The 21,565-nt window shown below is 40.8% G+C and overlaps 1 protein-coding gene across 2 annotated transcripts in view; it reads right to left on the minus strand.

The window, feature by feature from the left end:
- Window positions 1-1,036: 1,036 nt before the first annotated feature.
- LAMP1 (lysosomal associated membrane protein 1) overlaps window positions 1,037-21,565 on the minus strand; it is a 28,617-nt gene continuing 8,088 nt past the window's right edge. For both annotated transcript variants that reach the window (XM_064275206.1, XM_023553219.2), the window contains exons 3-9: window positions 17,471-17,687; window positions 17,171-17,329; window positions 10,728-10,921; window positions 5,630-5,755; window positions 3,222-3,288; window positions 2,969-3,139; window positions 1,037-2,055 (exon numbers count right to left, since the gene is read on the minus strand). In XM_064275206.1, coding sequence (XP_064131276.1) covers window positions 1,916-2,055; window positions 2,969-3,139; window positions 3,222-3,288; window positions 5,630-5,755; window positions 10,728-10,921; window positions 17,171-17,329; window positions 17,471-17,687 — 1,074 coding nt within the window. In that variant the 3' untranslated portion in view covers window positions 1,037-1,915. The remainder of the gene's footprint in view (window positions 2,056-2,968; window positions 3,140-3,221; window positions 3,289-5,629; window positions 5,756-10,727; window positions 10,922-17,170; window positions 17,330-17,470; window positions 17,688-21,565) is intronic.

A 21,565-nucleotide genomic window follows, 5' to 3' on the forward strand; every position in this document is an offset into this window, starting at 1 on the left:
GACTCTGTGCACCTGATGCACGAAGGAGAATCAGGAATCGGAGGAGGAAGTGGAATGTGTGGCTAACTGCCTCCTTTCCCATGAGACCAGAAGAACTGGACGGTGCCCAGCTACCATAACTGAATATTCTGATCAAATATTCCATAAAAGAATCCTGATCAAAAGGGGAAATGCTAATAGAATTTCAAGTTCTCATGAACTCTAGACTTTCTGCAGCCATAGAAGGTAGATGAACCCCTAAAGCTACTGCCTTGAGATCATCTTTAAATCTTAAACCAAAAGTATCTCCTTAAGTCATCTTAAAACCAAACAAATGTTTAGCTTAATTAGTTAAAAAAAAAAAAAAAAAGGTCTGCCTTGAGCATTATGCTCTTTTAGATCTATATTGGTTCAAACTGACAACAGCAACTCGAAAGACTAGACAGGAACCTCAGGGGGCAGTGAGGTTATGTTAATGAGGGAGGAACAACTCAGAAAAGTAGAGTGAGAATGGTTACACAACTCGAAAGAAGGTACTCTTGGAGCTGTGTAACCACTGAGCTGGAATCGACTTGATGGCACACAAGAACAGGCCTTTTATACGTCTTATCAACTAGCAGAGGAAGTCATTAAGAATAAAACCCTGCAGACACCCTCATTCTCCATTACTGACCTGAATCTTAATAAAATATGGTCTTTTGAAGTTGACTATAATTTTCAGTAAAGAAGCCACGTGCTCTGGCCTCTTCTCTCCATCCTGGTTCCTTACTTTTAACTTCCTCATGATGTAGATAAACGTTTGCCTACAGAGACCAACGTGGCTGTATTGCTATGATTGAAGACTGAGGTTAACAGACAACTAACGTTCCCCTCCAGTTACCATCCAAATGAATGGCTACAAAATCAACTCTTCCAAAACCAGGTGTCGCTTTGCACAGACCACCCCGCCTCCATGTTCCCCCTGTGGTTATTATCATCATACACTTAACCCCTGAATATACTTAACATGTTTTCATGATCTCTTATTTTTAGCTGACAGAAGTACTAGGTCCAGACAAACAAAGAAACAGAATTTTTATTAGCATTGTTACAGGCAATGCATTACATATGGACTGATCCTTAAAGTGTACAACCCCAACCAAGCTGTAAGCGGATAAATCAGTAGAGTGAAATCTACATTGTACACAAGTGCAGAGATAGGATCACCCTGAACTTCAAACAGAAGACTGAAAATCACTTTACAAAAAAGTAAATAAAAATAACACCCATTTTATATTTAAAAAAGTACCAGCTCTTACTCGTGAGAGCATGAAAAATACCAAAGGATACGCCCAATTAACTTTGTAATCCTTGAACGTTGGACTGTTCACCCCGAAACAGGCCAAGCTTGTCCTCGTTTTTAAAGCTTTATTTAAGCATTTCTTATTCTCATCTTTTGGAGTCCTTGTTCAAGTTTTTCTTTCTCTACTATTTTAAACTTCTTAAACATGTCAGTCTAACAATTAACTAACCTTCATCAGCTGTAAGTGTTAAGACCAAAGATTTTCCCTTTGTAAGGCTTAAATCTGAATACAATAAAGAATGAGGAAACCAAACACCAGAATCTTAGACAGTTAAATGACAGTGGAGCCAGTATCAATTTGGAAAACCATTCTGACCTTTATCTTAGAGTTCTACTTTGGTAAATATTAATATTTAACCAGTTAGCGAAATATTTAACCAAGTTAGCAAAATTAACACCGTCATTTCAATAGTTACTCTTTTGTGCATAGTAAATGTTGCAAGATGAACTTTACATTTGATAAAGCAGACTTGGAAAACAGTTTGCAAGAAAGTATGCCTCCCTTTCAATACCAATTTAAGCTCAGGGAAAATGAGTACAGGTCTCTTGCAACCGCTGCTGATCTATGGTGGCGGTGGAGGGCAAGTGTGAACGCTAAATCGTCTGATACCCAGCATGGCTTCTCTTCCTGCCAATGAGATAAGCGATCAGGACAACGAGGACAAGTCCTGCAAGAGCACCGCCTACAGCGATGGGAATCAGCATGTTGTTCTCATCCAGCTGACATTCTTCCACTGAAAAGAAAAAACGAAAATGCATCACGTGGCCACGTTTGTTTCCACCAAACGAAAAAACCACATGGGTCAGAGGAGAACTGCCCCATAGGGTTTCCAAAGAGTATGGATTCAAAGTGCTGACCTTTTGGTTAGCAACCAAGCTCTGAACCACTTCACCACCAGGGCTCCTTTCACTGTACAGATCTTACAAACAGGTCTGTCCCTCCTCCTGACCTCTTCCCACTCTTCAGCAGGGCAGAGAAAACTAAACCAAGGCAGGCGTCCAGATTCTAATTAACAATCACCTAGAGAACCCTCTAGAAGAGAATGGGGCTTTCTGCATGGCTATGAAATTATGGAAATGTACTGTCCCACAAGGGAGCCCTGGTAGTGCAGTGGTTAAGTGCTCGGCTGTTAAAGGTTGGCAGTTAGAACCCACCAGCAGCTCCACAGGAGAAAAGACCTGTTGATCTGGTCCTATAAAGATTTCAGCCTAGGAAACCCTGTGAGGAATCTACTCTGTCCTGCACGGTTGCTATGAGTCGAATTGACTCGACAGCACACAACACAGTCCCACAACATTAGAACCCAACAACTGCCACTCAGTTGTCACTGTTAAGTCAGTTGCCTGGGCTGCATACAGGGCCCCTGAGCACATCAGATGGATACGTTTTTATATTCAACTTCCACAGAGGGAAGAGCACAACTATTTAAGATGACATTGCTGTGTTCTTAAACTGTGTCGTGTTCATGTCTGTAAAATAATGCCGTGTCTTTCTAATGCAAGGTGGAGCCTCCACGCCCACTCCTACCGCCAATATAGAAGCTACTGAATACCCAAAACAGAACCACAGAATATCAGGACTGTGGAAGAGTCTCAAATGCTTCAATTCCTACCATCACTGTAAAAATCGCAATCCATGCTACCTACCGGTTCCAAACTTGTCGCCTTCAACCTTGAAAGCCTGGACCCATACTTGGAATATGTTGACTGAAAATGCCTTTGTGACTTGAATGCTTTCCTCAGCGTTACACTTGTAAGAATTCCCAACCGTGGCTTGAAGTGCTCTCAGTGAGTCATTGATGGCTTTAAAAGAGGGGTCTGCAAATACATTTAAGAAGTCTGGTTATTCCAAGAAATCCCGGGTGGGGAGGTGTGTTCTCCTGCGCTGGGGAAGTCTTACCTTTGGCATCAGGAAAAGTTGTATTTAACTGGATTTCTTGTAGGAAAAACCGGCTAGAACTTGCATTCTTAAAGAGAAAAAAAAAATCCTGAATTCAACTTACCAAATTTAATTTTTTTTTTTTTTGGTCACACTTAAAAGCCATTCAATAATAAATCTGACCTTCCATATTTCTAGCTTTAGAAAGCCGCTACAAAATATTCTGTCTATAAAGGCATCAGATAAATATGGAGAATACACAAATTCTGTTAAGTTCCTTGCAGAACCTTGTTACCAAATCAAGAGTCTTTGCTACAATGGGGGTTGAAGGAGCTATATTCTAAAAAATTAAACTCTTTCTGAATGGTACAGGAAAGCATTACAAGGTAAGCTAAAATTACACGAAACCCACGGCATATTAAAAATATTTACAATGAGTGACACTTATATTCTTCATATGTTATTTTGCTAACTTTACAGGACTCTTTCCAGGCAGGAACAAAGAAAAGGTGGCACAGGGCATACTAACACTACTGCTAAGTAAAAGGGGACCAGGACAAGCACCTGCTGACACAGCACAGTCTGAGATAAGGAGGAGAAACCTAAGTAACGGGAGGGTCCTTATCATCACACAGGCCGAGAGCCACGCTGAGCTGTAAACTCTACCTGCTAACGAAGACCCTCTTTCCTCTCTGCACCCCCAACTCAGACTGCCCACTAGTTCAAGTGTTAACAGTAGCTGCCTGGCACATCGTGGGCACTCATTAAATGTTGAGTAAATGAATGATGGCACTTTTTAACAAAAACAGCAGCGCGCTGAGGAACCAAAAAGACCTTCAACATAGGAAAGACAGAAAAAAATGGGACAGGCTCCTTTTTCTTCAGGCAGAGCTATGAACTTCAGGGCTCTGCCAGCAAGACGGTCTGTGCTCAGGCTCAGCTCTCGCTGCCACCGCCACGACCAGCACACACTACAGCCTTGGCTTTCTCAAGGAGCAAAACAGTGATCCTGCTAGGCACTAGATATTCAAGAACATGAAAAAAAAATTGTAGAAAGTCAATTACAGTAAGATATGAGTTAAGAAATCAAGGCAAGGGAGAGTGCTGCCATGTTGTGGGATTGTTAACCAATGTCATAAAAATATGTATACTAACTGTTTAATGAGAAGCTAGTTTATTTGCTAAACCTTCATCTAAAGTAGAATAATAAAAAAAAAAAGTGTAGCTCCAGTTAGCAAATGACAAAGCCTGGTAAATAAAGTCACACACAAAGGTTAAAAAAAAAAAAAGATTACAGCCAAGAGAATCCTACAGAGCAGCTGTTCTCTGTAACAAATGGCATTACCAGTCAGAACTGACTCAGCAACAAATAACAACAACTATCTCCTGTTCTCTGGGGTGATTTCTTATGTCATTACTGCATTATTACAACCCTTACCTGATACAGTGTATTGTATATAAGAGATACTCATTAAATTTTTCCTGAAAATCGGCTGAGCACATACATGGGAAGAACGTTGAAACTGATATCTAACAATGGGTTATAACTCCGGTTCTGCCCCTGAAACTATGTCTTTGGGTGAGTGGCAGAGAGACTCTCATGGCGGCCCTCCTGATCCTCGCCTCTTGATGCTCATGTCCTTGTGTGATCTCCTCCCCCTTGAGGGTAGTGAAACCATGACTTGCTTCTAACCGACAGAATTCCATCAAAGATAGCAGAATTGATGAGGTTCTCATCTTGCTGGAGTCTTCTCTCTCTCTCCTGCTGACTTTGAGGAAGTGGTCATGTTGGTGAACTCACAGGCAAGGAACCACGGACAGCCTCTACAGCTGAGGGCAGCCCTCGGCAACAGCCAGCAAGAAACCAAAATTTCCATTCCAACTACTATGAGGTGACATAGTGGTTAAGAGCTACAGCTGCTAACTAAAAGGTCAGCAGTTCAAATCCACCACGCACGCCTCAAAAACCCCATGGAGCAGTTTTACTCTGTCCTATAGGGTCGCTATGAGTCGAAATCGACTTGATGGCAACAGGTTTTTACTACGAGGAAGAGAGTTCTCCCAGCACCTAAGTAAGCTTAGAAGCAAGTCCTTCCCCATTTAACCCTCCGGTGGGACTACAGCCATGTGTGACACCTTGACTGCAGCCTTGGGAGACCCTAAGCAGAGGGCCTAAGTGAACCATGCCTGAACTCCTGACTCACAGAAACTGTTAAGATAATTAATGTGGCCTATTCTAAAATGCTAAATTTTGGGAATATTGTAACACAGCAATAGAAAATTAATATTATAACTTACTGAACCTTGGTTTCTTTGGTTGTAAGATGTAAATAAAAATATGTGCCCTACTTTAAAAAAAAAAAAAAAAGACATCAAGGCAAGTTTGACACACAAATTCTCGGAGCATTAAAAAGAACAGAAATCCTCACCATTCCAAAAGTGAAAGCAAGCAGAGTTATAACTTCACTTCGGAGTTCCAGAGTCACTAAATGAGAGGTACAACTTCCACTGACTTTGGTACCATTTGGGTTGATGTTGAATATTCTTGTCACAGTCTAAGTAAGAAAAACAAACAAGTTACCACTCCATTTTATGCCCTGGGTCCTCCACACTCTAGAAAATAACAAAAACAGCCTTAAAACAGTAACTTTGAGACCACATTAATTATAACCAAAACCAGAAGGGAAATATTAAAATAACTACAGATTTCTGGTTCCAAAATATTTTTTCCTGCTACTTCTGATTGCTCTTTGAATGAGGCACGCCCATATGAGAAGTACAGACCCTCATATCCTTCTCACCCCTCATCCCTTCAGTCACACATTTTAAAATCCACTGCAAGCAAGCTATTTGTCCCCGTTAAAGGAGAGCGTTTATTTCAAAAGAAAAGCATGAACATAATACCTAAATGTCTGGGTGATAACAGTTTAACCAAATTTAATGTTCCAAAGCAGGGGTCAGGAAATTTTTTTCTAAAAACTGCCAAATACAAGTATCTGAGGCTTGGTGGCCACACGATGTGGTCTCTGTCCCAGCTACTCAACTCGCTGCTTTAGAGAAAAGCAGCTTCAGAGAGCGTGTCAACAAATGCATATGGCTGTGTTCCAAAAATTTATTTACAAAAACAGGCACGCTGGACCTCCTGCCAACATGGCACCATGGACAGAAGCACCACACTGTCCCTCCACAGCAAAGACCCAAAGAACCACGTAAAACACAGACAAACATCATTCCTGGAACCTGAAATGCCAAATGAAGAGTTAGAGAACTCAGCCAAGCACAGAAAGGAATAAGATGCTGACAGAGGACAGAGACTGGGGAGGGATACGTGCAGAAAGAACCATCAGCTGACACAGCACAGGTCCGCCATCCTGGACTCCCGTTGGAGATCAGCAGACGAGGAGCGTGGAAAAGCAGCTTCGCAGAATTCCCAGCAGGAGACAAGGCACCGGTAACCAGCGATACAGGATACACGCTTTCCCACCCCCTATTCCCTCCCCGCTGCTCCACCTCCGCACTTCCTGGTTGGCTAGGATGACTTGGCTGATCAGAAGCGCAGCATCCGTGCTGCTTGGATTCGCCCCACCAACGTCGGAGATCACCAGACAGGGAGTAGCAAAAAGCAGCTTCACGAAGTTCCCAGAAGGAGACAGAGTACCCGGTAACAAGCGATATACACTTTCCCAGGTGCCCCCCTTCTTCTCCCCTCCTTCAGCCTCTTCTGCTTCCCGCTGGTTGCAGTCTCTTGGCTGGGAGGCAACTGCTTTGGCCTCAGGATGCTTGGATTTGCTCTGCCCACACTGGCAGGAGCCAAGCTGATATTGCTTCTTTCCCTCTCTTTTGGTTTCTTCTGTGCCTCCTACTACCTTCCCCTCCTTTCTGTGAAACACCTGGCTCCATGTGCCATCTTTGCTTCTTAAAAGGCTGTGAAACCACGATTGACTGGGGAACCACTCCCCTGGCCCACAACACCATGCTAATGGGATCCCTGGGGCTTTTTTTTCCCCCTTGTGTTGCTTTGTTCTGTATTGTTTGTTTTCTGTTCGTACCTTGGGAGCCCCTTCTAGCCAGGCTGAACTGCATGGCTTAGGAACCACTCCCCCAGTCTACGTGGCCGTGTAGGGATCCCCGGGGGCATTTCTTTTTTCTTCTTCCTTTTCTCTTTTTCCCTTTCTGCCTGTCTTCATTTCTCAGTTCTCGTCTCTCTACTTATCTTCTTTTCCTGTCTCCTCAACACCTGGTGCTGTGTGACATCTATACCCCCTCTAGCCAGGCTATACTGCACAGCCTGGGAGCCACTTCCCCAGTCTTAGCAACCCCATCAGTGGGACTCCAGGACTCCTGGGGGCTTTTCTTTTTTTCTTTTCCAAATTTTTATTTAGTTATTTTTTTCTTTTTCCCTTGTTTTTCCTTTTTGCTTCTCTCCATTTCTCGGTTTCTCATCTCTCCACTCCAACAGCAAGCTCTGTTAGTGCTTTTTTTTCCTTTTTCTTTATTTGCTTGTTTGTATTTGGCTCTTGTCTCTCTCTCCACTTTCCCATACCACTATTAGCTCCACACATCACAACCTCCCCCCGTTTCCTGCCTACCTGCACCATGCACTGAATATCACACCACAGCACAGGCACTGCCTACTGGAACCTTCCCAGCACTGACTCCTGGTCCACCCTGTCAGCCCTAGTATGTGCCACAAACAACCCATCCCACCCCTCCCCTTCAGCTGGACCTGCCCTCCTGGACCACAGCTGAATAACTGGCCCTGCCCACTGGACAAGGAGGTGAAAAGTATCATGACTACAGACGAGCAAACAACAAAGAATGCACAGCCCACCTGCTCAGACATAACCAAATAAAACAAAAAAGCAGGACGAAACAAAAAAAACATACAATCAAGAAACGAAAACAGATAACTACTAAATTTCCAGAACAGAGCAGACAGTATCAAAACATATTTAAAAAAACAGGACAGGATGGCTCCAGTAGGCATCCAAAATAAAACACCAGATGACTCTCCAGTAGAAGAAAAGGCACTAGAACTAACTAGAACTACCTGACAGGCAATTCAAATCTCTAATACTCAGAGCAATCCAAGAGTTGAAGCAAAAAGCAGACAAAAATGAGGGAAAAAATGGAACTGAGGAAAGTAATACAGGAACAAAATGCCAAAATAAATTCACAACTAGAAATCATACAAAAACAACAATTAGAAATCCAAAAGCTAAAGAACAAGATTTCAGACACGGGCAGTGTCACAGAAGGGCTGAGGAACAGGTCTGAAACGATGGAAGACAGAATCAGCGAAACTGAAGACAAACACTTGGATACAACTCTGAGAATGAATCAGAAAAAAATATATATAAATGAAGAAACCCTGAGAATTATGTGGGATACAATCAAAAGCAAAAATCTGTGAGTGATCACAGTTCCAGAACAGGGAGAGAAAATGGAAAACACAGAGGGGATCACTGAAGATTTGCTGACAGAAAACTTCCCTAATATCATGAATGATGAAAAGCTAACCATCCGAGAATCTCAACGAACCCCATATGGGATAGACCCCCCCAAAAAAAACACCAAGGCATATCATAATCACACTCGCTAAAACCAAAGACAAAGAAAAAATCCTGCAAGCAGCTCAAGAAAAACAAAAAGTCACAATCAGACTAAGCTCTCATTATTTGGCAGAAACCATTGGGATGACATATATAAAACCTTGAAAGAAAAAACCTGCCAACCAAAAACAATATATCCTGCAAAACTTTCATTCAAATATGATGGTGAAATTAGGACATTTCCAGATAAACAGAAATTAAGGAAATATGTAAAAACCAAACCAAACTTACAGGAATTATTAAAGGGAGTCCTTTGGTCTAAGAACACACAACATCAGACCACTGCCTGAATCCAGGACGCAAGATTATACCAGCCAGATACCAACCCAGGAAATGAACTCTCAAGGACTATCTAAAACCAAAACAATTTCAACAGGGAACCAGAGAGGTTAATCTATAAATGACAACAACATCAGAACAATCAAAGAGGGAATAAATGGTATAGGTATAGAACTTTCTAATGGAGAGGAAGGCAAGGCAATAAAAGTAATAATAGGAACGTACTACCTAGGAAGACAACGGTAAATGTCAATGTAACCACAAAGAACGTTAACAAACGTACTCATCAAAATAAACAAGAAAAACATAGTCTTAATAAACACAAAATCTACCAAAAAAAGAAATCTACAAAAAGGAACTCAGCACAGGAAAGTAAGAGGAACAAAGAAAAAGTTAGCACCACAAAAAAAAGCACTACAAAATGACAGCAATAAACTCAACACTAAAGAACAACAATGGACCCGTGGAGCATCTCATAACACGGCTGCATCTGGAGGACACTATGCTGAGTGAAATAAGTCAACCACAAAAGGACAAACATTCCATGAGACCATTACTGTAAAAACTGATGAAAAGTAAAGAAACAATATTTGATGGTTATGAGAGAGGCGAGGGGTGAGGAAGGGAAAACACTTAATAGACAAAAAATAAGCAGTAACTCTGGTGAAAAGTAAGAGTACACAATACTGGGAAAGCCAGCACGACCTGTACAAGGCAAGGCCACGGTAGCTCCATAGACACATCCAGGCTCCCTGAGGGCTGTGGGGACCATGGTCTCAGGGAACATCTAGCTCAACTGGCATAACAGAGTTTATAAAGAAAATATTCTACATTCCTCTTTAGTGAGTAGTGTCTGGGGTCTTAAAAGCCTATGAGCTGCCATCTAGGATACTCCACTGGTCTCACCCCTTTGGGAACAAGGAAGAATGAAGACAACTAAAGACACAAGGGAAAGATTAGTCCAAAGGACTAATGGACCCCATCTACCAAGGCCTCCACCAGACTGAGACCAGTGAAACTAGATGGTACCCGACTACCACCACTGACTGCTCTGACAGGGATCATAATAGAAGGTCCCAAACAGAACTGGAGAAAAATGTAGAACAAAATTCTAACTCAAAAAGAAAGACCAGACTTGCTGGCCTGACGGACTGGAGAAACCCTGAGAGTATGGCCCCGGGACACCCTTTCAGCTCAGTAATGAGGCCGCTCCTGAGGTTCATCCTTCAGCCAAAGATTGAACAAGCCCATGGAACAAAACAGGACTAAAAGGGCACACCAACCCTGGGGCAGGGACTAGAAGGCAGGAGGTAACAGAAAAGCTGGTAATAGGGAACGCAGGGTTGAGAAGGGAGAGTGTTGACATGTTGTGGGGTTGTTAACCAATGTCATACAACAATGTGTGTACTAACTGTTGGATGAGAAACTAGTTTGTCCTGTAAACATTCATCTAAAGTTCAATTTAAAAAAAAAAAAAACATATATTAAAAAAAACAGGCACACTGGTTCTTTTTCTGTATGATTCATATTCTAAAAGGCCGTACACTATGAAGTTGAATTCTCCTGACAGTGAGTTGTAGTAACATGCCGCTCTCTAACACAGAAAAAGAAAGATGCCCCCAAATGATTTACATACCGTGTTATCCTTTTTCTCATAGGTGATGTTCAGCTGTATCCCCATGTTGGCAAGCAGACAAGTTCCATTACTGCCACTCACATTGTACTGAGACACAGACGGATTTTCTGGCACTGGAGAAGGCGAAGGAGGTGTAGGCTTTGGACTCGGAGGTGCTGTTGTCGGGGAAGTTTCATCCTGCTTACAGTGTGTCTCTGGGGGAATATTGAAAATGGATCATTCTGTTCACAGGAAGGAAATGTAAAACCTAGATTTCTTGTTGATATCAATACTTATAATAAAATCTAGACTCTGAGCTTAGAAATCACTGTTGGAACTCACTGTAGACACTAGCATACTTTCTGAAACAGTCCTACAGAAAATGACACGAGCAACTGTTTTCTCAATTTTCCCAAGGATGGTACATCACTAATACCATTCTAACCTGTTCATTCTGGTTTGAACCCCTGCTAAGAATTTGCATTTCCACCCCAGATATACTGAATCAGAACCTACATTTTAACAAGATCACCTGGACCGAACTGGCCGGAAGCCCTGCTAACACTCTTTTCAATGTATAGGACAGAAGTTAAATCATTACATACAACAGATGTGTTGGAGTGCGACTGTCCCAGAGAGCCAGGTGGGAAGGACTGCAGAGCAGCAAGTGAGAATTTTTCAAGCATGGTCAATTCACTGGTCTCCATACAACTACTATTAATTAGAGGCTCTTCCTTGTCCTACTCTCTGTGCAACAGCTCAAGCCCACAGCCTCACCCTCTTTTGTACGACAAACCTTTATATCTTAGAGGTCAAGAATACCTTTAACTTTCTCATGCAGGAACTAGTTATCTGGGTAACCGCTTTTTGGATGGTCAGCAACGCACCCTTTGAAATGGTGATAAATTCGACTACTATTATCAGCTCCTACTGTGTGCCATGGACTGCACTAGAAATGACTATATAGAGAATAGCAACAAAGGGCCCTTGGGCTCTTGGGTCTTAGTCTCGTAAGAGAAACAGACATTAAACACACAATTACAAATCAGTCTGTTTGAAAGAAAAGGGTCCTCTGAGGGAGAAAAGCTGAGGGCGTCCTAAGGTAGGATGAAGGAGTTAGGGGGTCTGTCTCAAGACATGACATTTGAGCTGAAATTAAAAGATGAATAGGGGCTAGCCAGTAGATTGGGGTTTTTACTTGGGGCGGGCAGGGGAAACCCTGGTGACTTAGTGGTTAAGAGCTATGGCTGCTAATCAAAAATGTCAGCCGTTCAAATCTACCAGCCACTCCTTGGAAACCCTATGGGGCAGTTCTACTCTGTCCTTTAGGGTCACTACGAGTCAGGATCAACTCGACGCCAACAGGTTGGGTTTTTTTTGGTGGTGAGGGAGCCAGCAAGCATTCTAGTTTAGGAGAAGGCACAAGACATATGTGTGTTAAGTATCTGAAGACCCTGAAATAGGACCTTAGGGAGGCTGGAGTGCAGTGAGGCCAGAGCAGAGTGATGGCGGCGGGGGTTCCTGGTGTGGTTACAGAGGCTACACCACGCCCTCTGGGACAAACGAAGGCGTATGAATTTGATTCTGTCCTCAGGATCTGACTGGTCCACCAAGACTGCTTGCAACAAAGATTTATATTCAAAATTATGACACACTGATCCGAAAGTACAAAGATAACACTTTCTACAGGAGCAGACAGATGCCTTTTATGAGAGATTGCAATTAAGGTTCTAAAAAAACAAGATACGTGGCACCATTAACCTCAAAATTAGGTTCTTTCTTTTACCACTTTGTTTCTGTGAACATTCAAGAGGCTGAGGATTAATTTATTCAGTTCCTGTCCTTTCAACATTTCCCTAGGCTGAGCGATGGGAAGCCGGTCCAAAATACCCTATTTGCTATGTGTAAATTTTACTGATTACCTTTTTATTTCTTGCTCAAAGCTAAAGACAAAGTTTTAAGACTTTTCCGTTGCCAATTCCTGCTCTCACGTTTTATCTACTTGGGAAAGGGAAGAGACAGGAGACTTTGATCTACTACTGTAACATACATGCTATTTAATGCACTATCTGAATGAAAAGCTCAACTCACTTAGGATGCTTGTAAACAATTTAATCTTAGAAAAGTAAAATTCCTTTCTAGACATAAAATAATATATAAAGGTAGCCGAAAAAAGAACAAAGCTTATAGAGGAAATGTATCAACCTCTGTGAACCAAATCTGACCTCAGTTTAATGGTACAGCAAAGACTGCTAGGTGAAGTCCTAACCTATGACGTGCTGACACGTAGTGTTTGCTTCTTACCCTTGGGCTAAGTTGTGACGTAAGGTTACAGTCATACTGAAGTTAAATGTGGAAAAGCAAATCAAAATTAAAAAGGCCAGAGTCCAAATCCTGCTCTAAATGGCCATATAGTATCTATTTAGGAAATAGAATCTGCACTCACTTGGCAATTATTTTTTAATGTGTAACCCAGCCAAGGTTCACGTTCGGATCTTGTTTTAGTAAAGCAGGTTACAAGACATCAAGTTGGAAACACATGTAACATACCCTCAGGTCTAACTACTAGTCAGAAAAAATCTGACTGTATGGATAAAATGTCCTCTTCCTTCTACCTAAATATAAACGGAAAAATCCCCACTCTTTAACCAATACATTTCTTCTTTCCTTCCTTAAATACTGAAGCACCTACTACAAACACCAAAGCATTCCTGCAGAAGGTTCACAAGGCAGGAGATAATCAGATAAAGTGCACCAAAGTGTACGTGCAACTACAAGGGAAAGTGTTGTCACAGAGGCCTCTGGGAAGACAGTGGGGCTGGGGCTACTAAAGTTACTCTCAGCCTTCTCTGACAAGAAGACAATAGAGAAAAGGACGCAGGGCTGCTTATCCTAAAGACTGCATCCTTCCTGGTAGTCTTCTATGCTTTTCAAAAGCTCATATGCCCAGAAAGCCTAAAATTACCTTCTGGCAGGAGAATATACTCAAATAAACCTCTATGTTGCAATTAAGAAGAGACTCAAATAAAAAGTGCCAATTCCTTCAATTTATGCTAGACTATGAGGGAGAATCTGGTTCCTAGGGAATTAAAAAAAAAAAAAATCCACAAAATTGGGCAGTATGTACAATTTAGGGAAAACTATATTTTGAAGTAGGTTGTTTCTAACTTCTAATGGTCAATGAGGAGCCCTTGCGCTCAGTCACTAAGTGCCTGTATATCAAACATTAAAGGTAAGAAGGTGAAGAGATGATAATCCTCTGCTTTAAAACAAGACACTGCTGTAACACTTCCTGTGGAAAGTAAAACCCTGGCCTCCTAAGTGGGAAGTACCCGGGAGGTACACCTTGTTATAGCACTTCTCAGCGCTCCATGAAAATCCCCTGGTGAGCTGTTAGAACCCAGATGCCTGGGCTGGGCCTGACCCCAAACCTACCACAGCAGAGGCAGCATGGAGATGGAATCTGAATTCTGATGTACACTAGGAATTTGAGACCCGCTCCTCTAGTTTATCCTCCAGGCTCCAGGCAGAATGGTACTTACATCATTTCAGTATGATAATCATCTACTCTACTTTTAAAGACCTTTGGAAAAGAAGATGCCTTTTTTTTTTTAAGAACTTATCTTCAACTAACAAAACTGACAAAAAAGTCAGTTCAATTTATTATGCTTGGTTTGTGCTTTATTTCCATTTAGAATAAAATCTGTTAAGTCCCCAAGTAATCTTGGACATGACAACGTATCAGAAGGCGAAAACAAGGGCTTTCTCATCAAGGCCACTATTACACTAACAATAAGTAAGAGTCACAGAGCCTACTTTAGGATCCTCAACCTGTAATTTATCAAATAAAAACCTGACATGGGCATGAGCAAAAGGGGTCACAGTATGACCAAAAAAGTACTGCTTTACGTACAAATATACTCATTCAACTATTATTTATTAGTAATCCACAATGTATTACATACAAATATATTCATTCAACTATTATTAGTAATCCATAATGTATAGAACAGAAATAGGGAGATATAAGAACATATTTAATATATTTGATATGAGATCTTTTCCCTCAAGAAGTTTTCAATTTAGTTAAGAGAGACAAGAAAAAAATAAGTCAAGAGTGTCTAAGAACCAAAAGAATAAAACTGGCACAACGAAGAGATTAAAAAATAGCTCAATTTGAATATTTTACTATAAATCAAATACTTTAAAACAATATATAATGTCATGGTAGTACATATGTTATTTTAAATTTCCTTCTATCTTCAGGGAAAATATTGATCTCTTTAATTGCAAAGTAACATTAATACCAACCACTGTCAAAAAAACAAAGAGCCAAACAAGGCACCAAGAATAGACAAAAAGTGGTATAATAAAATGCTGGCTAGCTAAAATCAGCAAGGATGTAAGATTCTTCCTGACAAGTCAAGTTTATTGGTTAGCTGAGCCTTTCTGAATGAATCTTAAACAGAAAGTTTAAACTTTAAAAAACGATTCATTATATCAACTATTATATTGTGTTGGCACAGAGTAAGCCCCCTGAGCTTACTGAGATTTCTTACCGTACTGTAGATCTGGAGGCCTTTTTCAATGTATTTTCTTTTCCCCTTCACTCTGAGTACGCCTACCTGCAGCTGACCCTCTGAAACTCTTCTAGCTTGCTCAAAGTGAAGAGGACTAGAAGCACTTACTAATGAAGATCAAAGACTACAGCCTTCAGTATGGCTTACACTTAAGCATAAAGAAAACAAAAATCCTCACAACTGAACCGATAAGCAACATCAGGATAAATGCAGAAAGGTTGAAGCTGTCAAGGATTTCATTTTACTTGGATCCACAATCGATCCCCATGGAAGCAGCAGTCAAGAAATCAAAGGATGCATTGCATTTGGACAAATCTGCTGCAAAAGTCCTCTTTAAAATGTTAAAAAGCAAAGATGTCACCTGGAGGACTAAGTACACCTGGCCCAAGCATGGACAGAGAATAAGGAAGACCAAAGAACTGATGCATTTGAATTACAGTGATGGCAAAGAATACTGAATACACTACGGACTGCCAGAAGAACAAACAAATCTGTCATCAAAGAAGTACAACCAGAATGCTCCTTGGAAGCAAAGATGGCGAGACTGCGTCTCACATACTCTGGACATGTTATTAGGAGGGATCAGTCCCTGGAGAAGGACATCATGCTTGGTAAAGCAGAGGGTCAGGAAAAAGAGGAAGACCCTCAACGAGATGGACTGACACGGTGGCTATACAACGGCTAAAACGTATCAACGTCTATGAGGACAACGCAGGACCAGGAAGCGTTTCATTCTGTTGTACACAGAACACACTGCATTTGGACAAATCTGCTGCAAGAGACCTCTTTAAAATGTTAAAAAGCAAAGATGTCACCTTTAGGACTTAGGTGTGCCTGGCCCAATCCCCTCATATGTATGCGAAAGCTGGACAATGAGTCACAACCGAATCCACGGCACCTAATGACAACATCGTGGATCGCACAGGACAGAAAAGACCTGCTGCAGAGGATTCCCAAGAAGCGGCTGGTGGATGTTAAGGGAGGCAAAACCATACGGCAAATTAAAGGTCTGCCGTAGCAGGTCTCAAGGTGAGGAAAGGCTGTGCTGTCTTTAATATAAACTGTTATCAGCAGGGGAGAAGTTCGCTCTCTAAAAGGAGTACCACACTCACCCTGAGGCAATCACACTCCCACCTTGCAGTGATGACAGTGTGTGAGGGCTGGCAGGATTCAGGGAAGAGAATTTTCTTAAAAAACCATAAAAACATTTAATGTGTTATTTACTACTTACTCCGGACACGGCACTGAGATAAACACTACACGAATTACACGAATTTCCTTTTTAATCTTAACAACCTTCTAAGAGGTTATTTTTCTCATTTCACCAGTGAAGAAAATGGGTTTCAAGTGGCTAACTGACTTGCCCGAGATCACAGAGCTAGTAAGTTGCTTGGACCCCTGTCTGACTCCAGTCCCTGCTCTTAACCACTAAACAAACCTTGGATAAAATCTGCATCAACAGCTGAATGAGTAGACAGACCCTGTGTGGATCACAAGCTAATCAGAAAGAACCACCTGGTCCTTGCTCCCACCTGTCCCTAAAGCTGCCTGAGCTGGGACAGAGATAAGACTGCTTCTTTGTGTAAAGGTACCTAGCTTCAACTGAAAGAGATCCTGTGACCCTGATCTCATAAGCCCTGTGACAAGGGAAGGTAACAGAGAAGGTTTCAATTGCTTTGCCCTTTTACCCTTTTTTCATCAAGATATATTCACCCTCATCCTTAGAGATCACCATCTCTAAAAAGAGAAAAAAAGGGTTGGTGACTGTTCTTCAAAGATACAAGCTAGCAACTTAGTCCCTGGTTATATGAGCACTTATTCAGCACGTATTTCATTCAGGCATTAGGATATAAAGAAGTAATCTTTATTTACTGCAGTCCTTACCTCCCTTGCTGAAGTTATTATTTGAAAGGTATGCCTGGATGGTTGCATCACGGAGTGTGATAGTTACGTTATTCACGTGTATCTGGCTGCTGCTCACACACCTGTATTTTTTATCTATGTCTGCCTTGATGTCAGTTGTGGATTCCACAGTCTTGATTCCTTATTAAAAAAAAAAAAAAGAAACAAAACGTAATTTTAAACTACTTGCAGTACTTAGTTAAAAGCAATTTCAAGACAAGCCTCACCAATCCACTTTTCCATCATCTCACATTCGTCAATTTTAGTTAACTTGGTTCTTACCCTTGGAGCTTGCATTGGGGAAAGTATCCGTGTCAGACAAATTATAAACAAAACTTAGCGTTCGGACACCGTAACGCGTTGTATTCCTTGTGAAATTTAGTGTTAATGTGTGTCCTCTTCCAAAAGTAATCATTAGACTGGGGTCAGAAGTATTCTCTTTACCACATGAGCTGGTATTTAGTACTTTCGCATTAGACGGCAGGTCAAAGGTCACATTCTAGAACAAACACAATTACAAAAAAACTCAGAACATAATTACTAAAGGAATTCAGAAACATCAAAAGAATCTAACATAAACTTAGACCTTAGTTCCATCCCAAGTATTGCTGTTATTTTATAATATGGGCATAATTAATATCACTGAATTGTACATATGCAGATCACTGAAATGACAAATATTTTGTTAGCACGAAAAGTTTCTTTAAAAAAAAAAAGGTCAAAAACTACTGGAACTAATACAAAGATTCAGCAAAGGAGCAAGCTACAAGATAAACATACAACAATCAGTTGGATTCCTATACACCAATAAAGAGAATGATAAAAAGGAGATCAGGAAAGCAATATAATTTCTAATAGCCCCTAAAAAATACTTAGGAATAAATCTAACCAGGGATGTAAAAGACCTATACAAAGAAAACTACAAAACACTTCTGCAAGAAACCAAAAGAGACCTACATAAATGGAAAAACATACCATGCTCATGGATAGGAAGACTCAAGATCGTGAAAACGACAGTTCTACAAATACAATGCCATCCCGATTCAAATACCAACAGCACTCTTTAAAGAGATGGAAAAATTAATCGTTAACTTTATATGAAAAGGGAAAAGGCCTCGAATAAGTAAAGCACTATTGAAGAGAAAGAATAAAGTAGGAGGACTTGCACTACCTGACCTCAGAACCTATTATACAGCTACAGTAGTCAAAATAGCTTGGTACTGGTAAAACGACAGGCAAATTGAACAATGCAACAGAACTGAGAACCCATCCACCTATGGGTTCTTTGACAACAACCCAAAACCCACCAAATGGGGAAAAGACAGTCTTTTTAAGAAATGGTTCTGGTAAAACTGGATGTCCATCTGCAAAAAAAAAAATGAAACAGGACCCATACCTCACACCATACACTAAAACTAATTCAAAATGGAGCAAGGACCTAAATATAAAACCAAAAACTATGAAAATCATAGAAGAAAAAATAGGTTCAGTCTAGAGGCCCTAACACACAGCATTAACAGGATACAAACCATAACTAATGATACACAAACACCAGAAGATAAGCTAGGTAACTGGGATCTTCTAAAAATTAAACACTTAAAATGCTCATCAAGACTTCACCAGAAGAGTAAAAAGAGAACCTAAAGACTGGGAAAAATTTTTTGGCTATGACAAACCCAACAAAGGCCTAATCTCTAAAAACTATAGGAAAATTCAACGCCTCTACAACAAAGAGACAAATAATCCAATTAAAAATTGGGCAAAGGATATGAACAAACACTTTGTCAAAGAAGACATTCAAGCACTTAACAGACACAGGAGGAATCACTCACAATCACTAACCATCAGAGAAACGAAAATCAAAACCACAATGAGATACCATCTCGCCCTGAAATTACTGGCATGAATCAAAAAAACAGAAAATAACGAATGTTGGAGAGGCTGCAGAGAGACTGCAACTCTTATGCGCTGCCGGTGGGAATGTAAAATAATACAACCATTTTGGAAAACGATATGGTGCTTCCTTAGAAAGCTAGAAATAGAAATACCATACGATTCAGCAACCCCACTCCTAGGAATACATCCTAGAGAAATAAGAGCCGTCACACGAAGAGACATATGTACACCAGTGTTCACTGCAGCATCACTCACAACAGCAAAAGGACGGAAACAACCTAGGTGTCAACCATCACTCACAACAGCAAAAGGACGGAAACAACCAACAGATAAACTATGGTACGTACACACAATGGATGACCATGCAACAATAAACAATGATGAATCCGTGAAGCACCTCACAACATGGATGATTCTAGAGGGCGTTTTGGTAAGTGAAATAAGTCAATCACAAAAGGACATGTATTGTATAAAATCACTACAATAAAAACTCATGAAAAAGTTTACACACAAAAAGAAACAATCTTTGATGGTTACTAAGGGAAGGGAGGGGTGAAGGGAAAAACACTAAATAGACAGTAGACAAGCGGTAACTTTGGTAAAGGGTAAGACAGTATACAATACTGGGGAAGCCAGCACAACTTGACCAAGGCAAGGTCATGGAAGCTCCATAGACACATCCAAACTCCCTGAGGGACCTAATTACTGGGCTGAGGGCTGTGGGGACCATGGTCTCAGGGAACATCTAGCTCAACGGACATAACATAGTTTATAAAGAAAATGTTCTACATTCTACTTCAGTGAGCAGCATCTGGGGTCTTAAAAGCTCGTGAGCAGCCATCTAAGATACTGGTCTCACCCCATCTAGAGCAAGGAAGAATAAAGAAAACCAAAGACACAAGGGAAAGATTATTCCAAAGGACTGATGGACCACAACTACCACAGCCTCCACCAGACTGAATCCAACACAACTAGATGGTGCCCAGCTACCACCACCAACCGCTGTGACAGATATCACAATAGAGGGTCCCAGACAGAGCTGGAGAAAAATGTAGAATAAAACTCTGATCAAAAAAAAGACCAAACTTATTGTTCTGACAGAGACTGGAGAAACCCAGAGAGTATGGCCCCCAGACACCCTTTTAGCCCAGTAATGAAGTCACTCCTGAGTTTCACTCTTCAGCCAAAGATTAGACAGGCCCATAATACAAAATGAGACTAAATGGTCACACCAGCCCCGGGGCAAGGATGAGAAGGCAGGAGGGGACAGGAAACCTGGAAATGGGGAATCCAAGGCTGAGAAGGGGAGAGTGTTGACACGCCATGAGGTTGGCAACCAATGTCACAAAACATTGTGTGTGCTGTTTAATGAGAAACGAGTTTGCTCTGTAAACCTGCATCTAAAGTACAATAAAAAAAATATAAAGTATTACACATTTCAGTAACAGACTGAAAATATAATTCTAATTCAAGTTAAAGCTGTCTTATTTGTAATTAAAAATTCTCCTTCCACTAGTATTTTAATTCACAACAAAATTAAAATTAAGTTTTCTTGTTAATTTACACTGTATACATTTTTTGAAAAAAGCTATTACCGTTTTTTGCTATACAAAGTTTTATTTAAAAACGTTTCTTTAGGCAAAGAGAATAGAAATATTTATTGCAAAATTGTTTGAATTTACTTGTACAGGCAGAACAACTAGAATATTCATCTAAACGGCTGGGCTGATTAAATTAATTATGGATTGGCTGTATACTAAGGCAGTCCTTAAAAACAGGACACAGAATCATGACTTGACAGACACGTTTTTGTGAAACAGTAAAGCACATGTTGATATATGTATGATGCCATTTGTATATCGAAACAAAAAAAAAAACCCACTGATGTCGATTCCCACTCCTAGCGACCCTATAGGACAGAGTAGAATCACCCCACAGAGTTTCCAAGGAGCGCCTGGTGGATCTGAACTGCCGAACTTCTGGTTAGCAGCCATTGCACTTAACCACTATGCCACCAGGGTTTCCATGTATATATTACAATCACTATATGAGGATATTAAAATTTTTGTAAAAAATCCAACCTCCAAACCCAAACACAAAAAAAGTGAAGTAGAAATTCAAAAGTGCTTGGGCAAGTCTTCATAACTTGAGAAGAAGCTTTTATGAAACAAAACCCTTCCAGTTTTCTTCTATTTTACTAGAGACCACATCATAGAAGACAAATATAAATACATCAAATAAGGCTTAAGCAGCCGGCAAAAAGTCCAGAGTGCTTTTAAGGAAGGTCTTATCTCTCCGGCAATCCTGGACCCCACAACTGCTCTCTGAGAAGTAGCAAAAAGATATGGTGCTGTGAATATGGAAGTAGACGAACACAAACGATCATTTCACAAAGAAGAGAAAATGTGATTCGGATATATTTATAAGAGTTAAGTACTAACAGGAGTGAGTATATGAAATGTTCATGAATAGGAAGAAACA

This window comes from Loxodonta africana, chromosome 23 (assembly GCF_030014295.1).
Source record: "Loxodonta africana isolate mLoxAfr1 chromosome 23, mLoxAfr1.hap2, whole genome shotgun sequence".
NCBI classification, from domain to species: domain Eukaryota; kingdom Metazoa; phylum Chordata; class Mammalia; order Proboscidea; family Elephantidae; genus Loxodonta; species Loxodonta africana.